The following is a 12,163-nucleotide window of genomic DNA, read 5'->3' on the forward strand; positions in this document are numbered from 1 at the left end:
TAGCCATAGAACCATTAACACATGCCATCTTTTGAGAGCAGCCCATAAACAATCTAATGGCAAGGGAAGAGGAATGTAAAATTTTGTTATATGAAGAAGAAGATATTGGATTTATATCCCACCCTCCACTCCGAAGAGTCTCAGAGCGGCTCACAAACTCCTTTACCTTCCTCCCCCACAACAGACACCCTGTGAGGTGGGTGGGGCTGGAGAGGGCTCTCACAGCAGCTGCCCTTTCAAGGACAACCTCTGCCAGGGCTATGGCTGACCCAAGGCCATTCCAGCAGGTGCAAGTGGAGGAGTGGGGAATCAAACCCGGTTCTCCCAGATAAGAGTCCGCACACTTAACCACTACACCAAACTGGCTCTGCAAGGCAGCACATTACCTTTTATTGATGACAGGCTGTTGCACATATCTGCATTCTGTTGCACATATCTGTTTCTAACATAATGCAGATGGGTGTTCAGGTGATTTTGCTGCAAAATTTTGACAGCTCTGACAATTACACAAGCATAACAGTGAATACAAGTTCTCTGTGACCTAGCAACAAGGGGGGGGGGCGGTCAGATTGTCTGTGTACTTTTCCAGTATACCTTAGCTTTGTGATGTCTGACGTAACGCATTGGTAAAATAGCAGTAGCCTTGATTCTTTTACATTTGCAAGAGGCTTAGAGCTTTTTCTGCAGTTTCTGATTTTACTGATGAAAGGCTATTAATTAAACCCATCTGCTTTGTGTTGAAGGCATTTTTTTAACCCTATAGCACTGTTGAAACTGCTCTCACAGTACATACTTGCAGTTGTTTAAGGGAATCATAGCTTGTATTGGTGCACCTGTGCTGGGGAGCATACCAGTTCACAGCAGCCTTATGGATATGCAATGTAGCATTTGCAGCCATTTGCTCAAAACTTTCTTCTATTGACCGTTAGTCTATTGTCCATTGATGGCTCTCACCTGGGCCTGGGACAAGAGCCTTTTGCAGCTTACCATTTCATTTGGAGAAGTCAGGCATTAAATCTGGCACTTTAAACAATCATATGCTTTATCAGGCCTTTTCTCTGGTCTCAGCGGAGGTGAAGTTGCAGCATTACATCCTTTCTGTGAAAGTTCAAATGTGTCTAAGAAGAAATTGTTTGTTGTGGAGATCCTGTTCTCAGTTAAAGGGCTTTTACCAACCACTCCAAGACATTCACCTTGAAAATTTGAAAAAATGTACAGAGCTTGCCATGCGTCCAAATGAGCATTTAATAATTGTCATCTGGGCATGTAAAGTACTAGGAGAAACAGATGGATATTATTTAATCATTTCCTGAAATCCTTAAACATTTGTTTATCGTTGGTGGGTAAAGCCTTGATTGTACATGCAGGAGAAGAAGACAACAGAGCCCTAAGGCAGTGAAAAGAATGCCAAGTTTGACAAAGGGTAACATCTGTGCTGTTCTGACATGGACAAACCAATGGATTGTATTCACCAGTTTTCTATCCATGGAATGTGTCCTCTTTTCCACTGTAGTTCAGAATGTGCCCTGGAATGCTGTTCCTGGGGTCCCCCATCCCACAGAGCAGCATTTTGTGCTGCAGCAGGAGGGGGCGGTGACCAAGTCACATTTCACTGCATCCAAACTCATATTTACAAACTTTGCATAGCCGTAAGAGGCAAGAGTTTTGAAAAACTGGTCAAGAAAGAGTCAGAAGAGCTAGGTTTAGCAGTCAGGAAGATGTTAGAGGGTGCTGGTTATATACCCACCCACATGCCTACCCGTGAGGTAGAATGCAATAGTACCAGTGCTGAGGTCCTGTAGGCTTTGCCTGACTCTTAGCCAAAGGATGAGAGAGAAAATCACATAGTGGCTGCAGCACTGGCCTGGCCACCAGCCTGTTACTGGGCCAGAATGACTGATTAAGCCTTCTCCTGAGGCTCAACAGGGTGGTGGGCTAAGAAAAGTTAAAGAGGGGATAGTAGGACTGGATATTGAAGTGAGAGTTATAAGAGGCTGAAAGTGACTGGCTGCAGCCTTTCATGGGATGAAGTCCTGTCAAAAGAGGGTAAGGGCAGGGCCGTTGCAGGTAGTGGGGGTATGAGATTAAAAGAGGGTTGGGAACTAGCTGACATACAAGATATTAGCTCCTGATGCTGGAAAGAGTACAGCCAAAGGTAGAAGTGGAGAATGTGGGTGGCAATTTACTCTGTGTCTTCCACTTCCATTAGGATAATGAGAATCTTCTTCGTGGTCTCTGTGCATCACACTGATGGGAGAGGCGCTGGCGCCGATCACGATCGGTAACTTCAAACCCGCGGATTTCCGCGCCCTCGCCCCGGTGCGCATGCGCAGGCACCCCCTCCTGCGCATGCCCAACGGGACGGGAGCAGACATCCCGCCAGTTCTCTTCTGACCGCCGTTGAGATCAGTCGATCTTTCCTACGGTCGGTGGATTACTTACTTCAGCCTTGCTGGTTCTTCCAGTGCGGATTCTTCGGGCGTTATCGCCTTCTTTCGTCTTTCGTGAGTGGGGTAGAGTGTTACTTTTGTTATTTTTCCCTAACTCTAGTACCCTTTCCCTTCCCTTCCCTCTTCCCCCCCCCTCACCCCCACGCTTTTCGCGTATAGAAAAGCGCTGGGGCTTCTTTAAGCGGTGCAGACGGTGTGGCAGCAAAATCGCCCCTCCGGACGGCCACACCCTTTGTTTGTTGTGTCTGGGAGAAACACACAAACCGGACTCCTGCACCCATTGCGCGAGGTTTTCCAGACAAACCAGGAAAAACCGAGCGGCTCATCTCGCTGCAGCCTTGGTCGTACAGGCGTTGTCTCCGAGGAACATGGCGTCATCAGAAAGCGCGCCAAAATCCTCGACGTCGGTGGTCGATACCGACAAAACCTCCATCGATGCCGATCGCCCCCTGAAAAGAGCGGGCTCGGCTTCGTTATCGGAGACCTCTACGCCAGCGAAGAGGTCCAAGGAGGATAAAGGAGCTTCTGCGGGGTCGAAGAAAAAGTCTGACAAGCAGAAGCACGACCTAACAACTCCGGTCCTGCCACCCTTGAAACTGCTGGCCTCTCCGCGCCATCGACCGAACTTACCAGCGCTCAAATCGATGCCGACGCAGGTAGCGATCTCGTCCAACTCCGACCGAGATCTGGAATCGGCGCAGCGCTTGGTGAGAGACGACAACCCTTCGGACCTCACTCAGGAGGAGAAGGACAGCTCTCGGGATCAATCGGAGACAGCTCGTCGGGAGCGATCCCACAGCGCACAGAGAGTCTCCCCTCTGACGCTGAGACGGGTGCCACAGCTGGACCAGCCGAAGACCTCCCAAAGGGACCGATCCTGGAGCCCTCGGTATCGACGGGATCGTCGATCATCGAAGGAGAGATCCCCGGAGGACCGCTCTCCTAGGAGGTACCGAGAGGCTTCCCCACGACAGAGAACACCGCCACCGCTGTCATGGGACCAAAGGCAATGGCAGTATCTCTACGGGTCCTGCCCGATGCCATCCATGTTTCCCTGGTTCCCTCCTCATCAGTCCGAATGGGACCAACGTTCGGAAGCATCATATCGTTCGAGGACATCATACCGTCCCCCGAAACGCAAGCCATCGGCATCGATGTCGAAGCCTCCGATCGAGGAACCAGTGAAAAGGAAGAAGTCTCCTCCCACTGAAGAGATTGTAACCCCGGAACCGATTCGAGGTTGACCCACTCAATCAGACCAGTCGGAGTCCCCGGAGCGCTCACCGAGATCCTTGGAGGGCTCGATGCAAGAGGAGCAGCTGTCCTCAGAGGAGCTATCTCCCCCCACCAAGGTCGGAGAAGACCAACCTATCTCCCCTTCGGAGGACTTGAAATCCTACGGAGAGCTGATAAAGAGGATGGCTCAGTCCATATCTTTGTCGACTATTCAGCCTGTGCCTGTCGTTACCGATAGCGTATTTGACATCGTTCAGATGGATACATCGACGGCCGTAGCGCTTCCATTGACCACGGTGATGTTACACACCGCGAAAGCTTCATGGGACAAGCCTGCCTCCACTCCTATTACATCGCGCAGGCTTGATCACATGTACCGTATTCAAGAGTCCTCAGCGGACTTTCTCTTTAACCACCCTAGGCCAAATTCAGTAGTTGTGGCGTCATCCTCCAAGGCCAGAAAGACCCACGCCACCCCTCCAGACAAGGAGGGTAAGAAGCTAGATGGTCTGGAACGAAGATTCTACGCAGCAGGAGCGCTGGGCCTGAAAGTAGCCAACCACGCTGCCTGCACGGGGCGCTATCAATACGCCCTATGGGACCGTGTATCCACGCTACTTCTGGGGCTTCCAGAACAATCCAAGAACGCCCTAAGGAAAATCCAGAGCGAGGGTATGGCATTAGCCAAACAGCAGCTAAACTCTGCAAAGCATGCAGGGGACATAGGCGCCAAGACCCTTACGTCGGCTGTGACTCTTCGGAGACACTCGTGGCTGAGATCCACAGCTCTACAGACGGACACCCAGGCATATGTCGAAGACTTACCTTTCGACGGAAAGGGGCTATTCAGTGCCACCACCGATACGGTGCTCCAAGACATGGACAAAAGCATCCGTACCTCCAGAAACCTGGGGGTCCCGGCATCGTCCAGGCAGCAAACCAAGCGTCCATGGTCGAAAACGTGGAGCAAGAAACCCTTCCAGAAGCAATCCGGGGACCAACAATGGAGGCCCAAGACCACGGCCCCCTTCACCAAGTCCCAGTACGGCACAAAGGCCAAATATTCGCCTACCTCCTCCCAGTCCTCCAGGCAGAAGGGGAACAGGCCGGCCAAACAGGGCCTTTGACTGCCCCCCCTCCCCTTATTACACCCCCACCAATCCTTCAGACCATACCCGCCTGTGGCCCTTTTTCTGAGCATGGTCATCCATAACAACAGACCACTGGGTGCTGTCGATAGTCCGGCTGGGCTATCTAATCGAATTTCAACAGGAACCAAAGGTTCCAACATTCGTCTACACTACCCCGTCTTCCACCCTCCAAGAGGAGGTGAGGACTTTGCTCGAGAAGAAGGCCATAGAACCGGTCCCGCCAGACCAGTAAAATAGCGGGTTCTACTCCCGCTATTTTACTGTCCCCAAGCGGGATGGGGGCCTGCGGCCCATAATGGACCTTCCGGGGCGCAACGACTTTATACCACACCAAAAGTTCCGTATGATGTCCCTATCCAACATACTCCCTCTGCTGAACCCTGGAGATTGGATGGCCACATTAGACCTCCAGGATGCTTATTTTCACGTAAGCATCCATCCGGTTCACAGGAAATTTCTAAGGTTCGTCATTGGGACTTCGCATTTTCAATACCATGCAATCCCCTTCGGCTTGTCGACAGCTCCAAGGGTGTTCACAAAGATTATGATAGTGGTGGCGGCCCACCTCAGGTTGCAGGGCATAGCAATATACCCGTACATTGACGACTGGCTGCTGGTGGCCCGGTCCGAACTCAACCTCCTACAGCATATCTCCACCACCCTGAACCTCCTCCAGCAGTTGGGGTTGCGGGTGAATATGAAGAAGTCCTTCCTCCATCCATCCCAAAGGATCCAATTCATTGGGGCAATTCTGGACACACGGCAGTGCAAAGCATTCCTGCCGGAGAAAAGGGCAAAGGACATTATGGACTTGATATACACGTTCCAGTCCAGCCAAACTGTAACTGCTCTCCAGATTCTGCGGCTTCTGGGACTAATGGCAGCCACTACTGCGGTGCTGATGTTCGCCAGGCTACACATGAGAAGTCTCCAGTTGTGGTTCCTGAGACGCTTCCGTTGCGGGGTAGACCCTCCACGACGCAGGTTTTCCATCCCTCAGGAGATTCTGGCATCACTGACGTGGTGGTGTCACAAACACAATCTGTTACAAGGGGTGCCGTTCCACAGGCCACGGCCGACAATGACTCTGACCACAGACGCATCCCTATGGGGATGGGGGGCACACGTCAACGGTCCTTGTGTGGGCAACAGATGGCCCAGGGACCACCTACAATATCATATCAACTTCCTAGAACTTCTGGCGATTCATCATGCCATCCTTTCCTTCAGGCCACTGCTGGCAAACCGGACAGTAGCAATACTGACAGACAACACCACAGCGCTGGCCTATATCAACAGGCAGGGCGGCACGGTGTCTCGCAAGTTGTGTTTTCTAGCGTTGCAGGTATGGCAGATCTGCATGGAGATGAACACTTACCTCATCGCAGCTCATCTCCCGGGCGAGCAAAATGTATGCGCGGACTTTCTCAGCAGGGGAGGGGCGTCCCTGCACGAATGGGAACTGAACTGGACCTTCCTCCAGCCGGTCTTCCAGGAGTGGGGGACTCCGGAGATAGATGTCTTCGCCACCCGCGACAACAGAAAGTGCAAGAGCTTTTGTTGCCAGGGAGGGAGAGATCCCTTGTCGTTGGGGGACGGCCTTCTGCTTCGTTGGGACCGCCTCCACCTCTATCTGTTTCCCCCGATCTCGCTCATCACGCGGGTGGTGCAGAAGCTATACACAGAGCGCCCGCGGGGCATTCTGATCACCCCCTGGTGGCCCAGGCAACACTGGTTCGCCCCCATGCTGCAGCTGTCCAAGGGCAAGTTTCACCACTTTCCAGGGGTGCCGGATCTACTTTCCTCCCAGCAGGGCAGGATAGTCCACCACGACGTCCCGCATCTGAAATTGACGGCGTGGAAGCTCGGATGAGCGAGCTGTCAGAGAGGGTGCAACATGTCATCCTCAACTGCAGGAAGGAGTCGACAAGAAAATCCTACGCCTGCAAGTGGGCTCAATTCGCAAAATTTGCCTCAGAAGGGGGCAGAGATGCAAGGAAGGCGGGCCTTCCTAGCATCCTCGACTTCTTGCTCTCCCTGCTGGACAAGGGACTGGCAGTCTCCTCCATTAAAGTGTACCTGGCGGCCATTTCATCCAATCACGAACATGTCGAAGGCCGATCGGTGTTTGCTCACCCTACTACTAAGAGCTTCCTAAAAGGGCTGGTGCGGCTGTACCCCTCTGTCCGGGCTCCTACGCCTTCCTGGGACCTACCGGGAGTTTTGGAGGCTCTCATGGGGAAGCCCTTCTAACCTATGGCCATGTGTTCCCTGCAGCTACTCTCATGGAAAGCGGCATTCCTGGTGGCCATCACCTCAGCACGCCGGGTGGGAGAACTGGCGGCTTTGCGATGCGACCACCCCTACCTACAGATCAGCCCAGAAGGGGTGCGCCTACGACCAGATGTGACCTTCCTACCGAAGGTAGTGTCTGCCTTCCATCTAAACAAAGAAATTTATCTGCCAGTCTATTTCCCGAACCCAGCTACGGATTCGGAAAGACGCCTTCACGCCCTTGACGTGAAACGGGCACTCTCCTTCTATCTGCACAGGGTTAGACCTGTGCGCAAGGACTCCAGGCTCTTCGTCTCGTATGCCACAGCCTCTATAGGGCGGAGGATCTCCTCACAGAGACTCTCCAAGTGGTTGACAGAGACAATTAAGTTGTGCTACTTGCTACGGAAGCGGCCTCTGCCAGGGCCTATCAGAGCTCACTCCACAAGGGCAATGGCCACCTCAGCTGCATTCATGAAAGGGGTGCCCTTGCGAGACATTTGCAAAGCAGCCACCTGGTCCTCCCCGCATACGTTCATCAAACACTTTGCGTTGGACCTTCAGTGGAGACAGAGTTTGTCGGTGGGCAGTGCAGTTCTGCAGTCGCTCACCTATTGATGGACCACGCAACCCTCCTCCAGGTATGTGGTGAGCTTGCTATTCTCCCATCAGTGTGATGTACAGAGACCACGAAGAAGATAAACAGGTTTCCTACCTGTAACTGATGATCTTCGAGTGGTCATCTGTGCAGTCACACTACCCGCCCACCTTCCCCACTGCTGCGGGTCCGTCTCCAGGGCTCCTGCAGCGGTCAGAAGGAACTGGCGGGATGTCCGCTCCCGTCCCGTTGGGCATGCGCAGGAGGGGGTGCCTGCGCATGCGCACCGGGGCGCGGAAAATCCGCGGGTTTGAAGTTACCGATCGTGATCGGCGCCGGCGCCTCTCCCATCAGTGTGACTGCACAGATGACCACTCGAAGATCATCAGTTACAGGTAGGAAACCTGTTTTACTTACGTGCTAAACCCAAAGGGAAGGAACACCCATCGATTCTCCTCCTCCTGCCCCACAGTAACGCAGTAATGCAGACAAACTTTGCAGACTTCCAGTATGGAGTTCTGTTCTTTTTGGAATGAAAGCCCAAGAGTGTTAAGGCTGCGCCAGCTTAACATGATTCATTATGCTCACTAACTGCTGACCTTCATGAACATAGAGATGGTGTCAGAATTAAATAAGTGTGTTTGTGTGGTGGAAACATGTTGTTACTTTGGGTATCCTGTGTCGGAAATCAAGGCGGTAAAGCCAGTGGGTCAGAATTATAAGTGGAAGAAAAAAGTGAAAAATATTTTCCCTCCTGTTTCTATGGCATGTCACCTTAAATCAGCATGAGCTTCATGAAGTAGACAACCAATCAAATAATTTATTAGGGTCATGGGTTAGCAGACTAAAACATATATTAGAGTGATTATAACACTGGACCTCAGTAGACTCTGGTAGCCATGAAGTAGACAGGAAATGGTAGTATTGCACAAGAGAAATTTGCACTGGAGGATATGTCAAGACAAAAAAACACCACCCAAAAATCAAAGTTAAATAGGATTGTGAAAACTGCAGCCCATCAGTTTGCATGTGAAGCATAAAAACAATATGCAATCTAAACAGAACTGGAGATCAGTTATTGAAAATTTGAGGGCTAAGCAGCTGCCACTTCCCCAAACGGGAATTGCTAGTTCCTGTTTTAAGAGCCACCCTTGAGATATAATACTATTCACCATGGAGAAGAGGAATTGCATTTAATGAATTTTTAATTCTTTATTTTTGCATCATTTTTACTCAGGGGTCCCCAACATGGTGCCCACAAACACCTTTCCTGACATTGGCCAAGTGATTTAGAAGGTGGGCTTCTTGCCCAGGAGGTCTTCTGATTAGCCATCGGAGATCTGACTGGCTGTGCAGATTAAAATAACCTTGTCTCAGTGGCAGCCACCACCACAGTGTTGGTTTTATTCTCTCTCTCACTCCATTCCCCCAGTATATTTTTTAAATTTTCCCTTTCCCCCCTGCAGTTAAGCTTTCTCTATGTGCGTGTGTGGTGCTGTCTCCCACAACAGAGATTTTTTTGGTTGGCTCCGCCTCCTGCAGCAGCCATTTTGTGATTATACCCACCACCCCATGTCAGAATTTCAAAAGTGGCCACAGATTCTGAAAGGCTAGGGATCCCTGTTCTAACCGGACCTCAAGTGCTATATAAAAAGAAAGTGGCCATCAGTTCTGAATGCACGCTCTGCCTTCAGGCTTAAGTGTCCTTCCATGGTCTCTTCTGTGTTCCCATTTTAAACATGTATACTCAGAAATAAGTCCCATTGAATTTCCCTATTAGGCGTGCTTGGGATTGCAGCTGCAGTGTCTGATTTGTGTATGGTCTTTTTATGCAGAGACTGTCCTGTTTGGTTTGTATGAAAAGTTGGCTGACTGCGTTCGTAGAGAACAGGCTTTGGCAAGATTGAGAGTTCCACTCTTTTAGCACATTTCCCATTGTAGTGGCTCCTGGCTGGGTGCCATTTTCCAGTGCTAACGAAAGTTATGCCGAGCATCCAGGAAGCTTAAGAGATACTTCTCTCACGAATTATTTCCAGAGTCTGCTCTTTGTGGAAAACCGACAAGAGTGAGAACTTAAAGTACTCGCTAATTGTAATGGCACTGGTTTCATTTTAACCAGCTGCAAAAGCTTACTTATTTTTTGAAATCTTTTAAAATACTGCTTTATTCTGCAAAACTGCAGGTTCGGAGCTGAGGAGGGAAACCTTTGGGCACAGCTGTACCATATATTTTCTGTTGAAGCAAACCCCCCCCCCCTGATTTTTTTTTTACGTTAGTGTTGCTTAAATAGTTCTGAAAGAGAAGCCTAAAATAGTAAAATGACCTCTGATAATTCCCCTCCCTTCCTCTTCTATGCAGTGCAACTTTGAAAACATCTGGCTGTTTGCACCAGCTGAATTCTTGCGTCATTCTGAGTTGGTGGAGTGGAGCAAGTAGAAGCAAGGCCTGATGTGCCTAGGCTTCCCTTGGGAGACCATCCCATTTCCTTCATGTAGAGAGAGTACGAGGGGGAGACGTAAGCTGTACGTTTTATATCTTGCGGGGGGGGGGGGGGCGCTCATTTGATCTCAGCTGAGCTTTGCAGTTTAGCCCAGTGCGGCATCATTGCTATTCATATACATGCAAAACAGGAAGCACTTTCAGATCATATCAACAATCTACTTCCTTATATGTACAAAAATAAAGCTTTTCTGACAGCAGCAAAACCGACACTTTGTTAAAACAAAGTTGAGCCTCGTCGTCTTTAGGCGCTTGCGGGCATTGGTCCCAGCCAATCAGAAACTCATGGAAATGGTTTAAAAAGCCATCTTTATCCACTCCAATTAAGTCTGCATCTATTACTACATGAGCAGGTAGAAGTTTCTCTGTGTGAAATCATGTCTGGAGAGCAGCTTTCGGAAATGCAGTTGCGAGGTAAGAGTGTGTGGTGCCCAGCCTTGAATGGAGTCTAGACTCGTTCGCATTGAGTATTGATAACCTTTACTGTGGCTCACTGCTGTGTGTGTGAGTGTGTGGAAGGGTGTTCCATTGTCCCTTGTTGCAGAATAGCTTCAAAACATATAGCTGAGCTAAAGAGGGGGGATCCCCATGGATCCCAGCTCCTGTAGACTGCTGGTATGCCCAGTGGGTGGAGTTGGTGTTCCATGCTGTGTCATCATCTCTTCCTCAGCCAAACGGGGGGTGGGGTGGGCGGGAGATAGAGAATAATCCTGAGTGACTTCTTTGTACCCTTGTTGACATGCTTCCCAGTGTTTTCATGATTGGCCAAGGCAGGTGACTTTATCTGATGAGATCTGTGTCTCAAATGTGGCTTTGCTTATTGTGGAATTCGTTGGTTTGAGGTAAACTAGACGTTTGCAAATTGTTGTCGCTTTCTGTTTTCTGTGGTCTGCTGCAGGAGGCTTGACCATGGTGTAGATATATCCACATCTTGCAGTGGCTCTAGCTTCAAAACCGCAAAGTCCAAGCCTGCGTTTGCAAAAGTGTCTCAGCAGTCAGGAGGTGTTCTTTACCTATTGCACTGATGTTCTGATCACAGGCTTCTTGGTCACAAGCAATGATCCCTCTTAAGCTGCAGAGTCTTGTGGGCAAAAATTCCACTTTGTGAGTTACTGGCATTAAAGTTGTGAGCTACTGCATAAATTATTGTGCTCTGCGGTCATCCTTTCTGAGCTAAGACAAAATGTAAGCTCATGCTAACTCAGCTTAGAGGGAACACTGGTCACAAGCAGTCTTAGGAGGGTCAGGCCTTCAGAGGGACTCCTGGGCATGCTGTACCTGGAAGAATTTTATCATCCAATACAAATATGCATTCATGAAACCCAAGTTAGAAGAGCTAAAATGTGATCAAGTGCCGAATGATGGGCAGAGAGCAACTGGGGCCTAGCTCAGGATGCAATCAAGGAAGAAACTTGGAAAACAAGACTGACCTTCTGAGAAGACTTCCAGACTCTTGCTCTTTGAACCCTCTGCATTGGCCTGCATTCCAGGTGCCCTGTGCAGCTCCATTCCCTTTTTTGCCAGGCCTTATTGAGCATGCCAACTGATCAGTGCAACTGACTTCTTCTGAAAGCCAAGAGAAGCGGTCACTTTCTGTACCTGGCTTAATATGGATGTTGGCATCTTTCTGTCAAAAGTGCAAGCGAAGAGTCCAAAGGCAGCTCATTGCTAAAGTGATATATATCCATCTTCAACCTTAATTCTGTTTGTTATGAACTCATCTGTTGTTGCCAGTCAGTTATAATTGCTAAAATGAACTTTCCTGTTCAAAAGTGGATTCCTGTGCTTAACAGATGCCAGGAAAAGGAAGAAGGAAGGCAGGATGGCACCATGCTCTTCTCACCCTTTAAATATATATTTCCTAAGGACATCAGGCAGGCTATTGTCAGAAGCTAAAGGGAGGGTCCAAAGGGAGGTTAGTCTGATGCTACAGGACAGTTGTTTTCTCCTCTCAG

At 49.8% G+C, this 12,163-nt stretch overlaps 1 protein-coding gene across 2 annotated transcripts in view; it reads left to right on the forward strand.

The window, feature by feature from the left end:
- The window catches only part of ASXL2 (ASXL transcriptional regulator 2), a 120,303-nt gene that overhangs the window by 87,183 nt on the left and 20,957 nt on the right, over positions 1-12,163 (forward strand). The window contains exon 1 of one of the 2 annotated variants that reach the window (XM_060250828.1): positions 10,459-10,622. The exons of the other annotated variant lie outside the window; for it this stretch is intronic. Within the exon in view, the coding sequence (XP_060106811.1) occupies positions 10,586-10,622 (37 nt within the window). The 5' untranslated portion in view covers positions 10,459-10,585. Of the gene's footprint in view, positions 1-10,458; positions 10,623-12,163 lie in introns of those variants that run through there. 2 annotated transcript variants of the gene reach the window in all.

Source organism: Heteronotia binoei, chromosome 1 (assembly GCF_032191835.1).
Source record: "Heteronotia binoei isolate CCM8104 ecotype False Entrance Well chromosome 1, APGP_CSIRO_Hbin_v1, whole genome shotgun sequence".
Taxonomy (NCBI): Eukaryota; Metazoa; Chordata; class Lepidosauria; order Squamata; family Gekkonidae; genus Heteronotia; species Heteronotia binoei.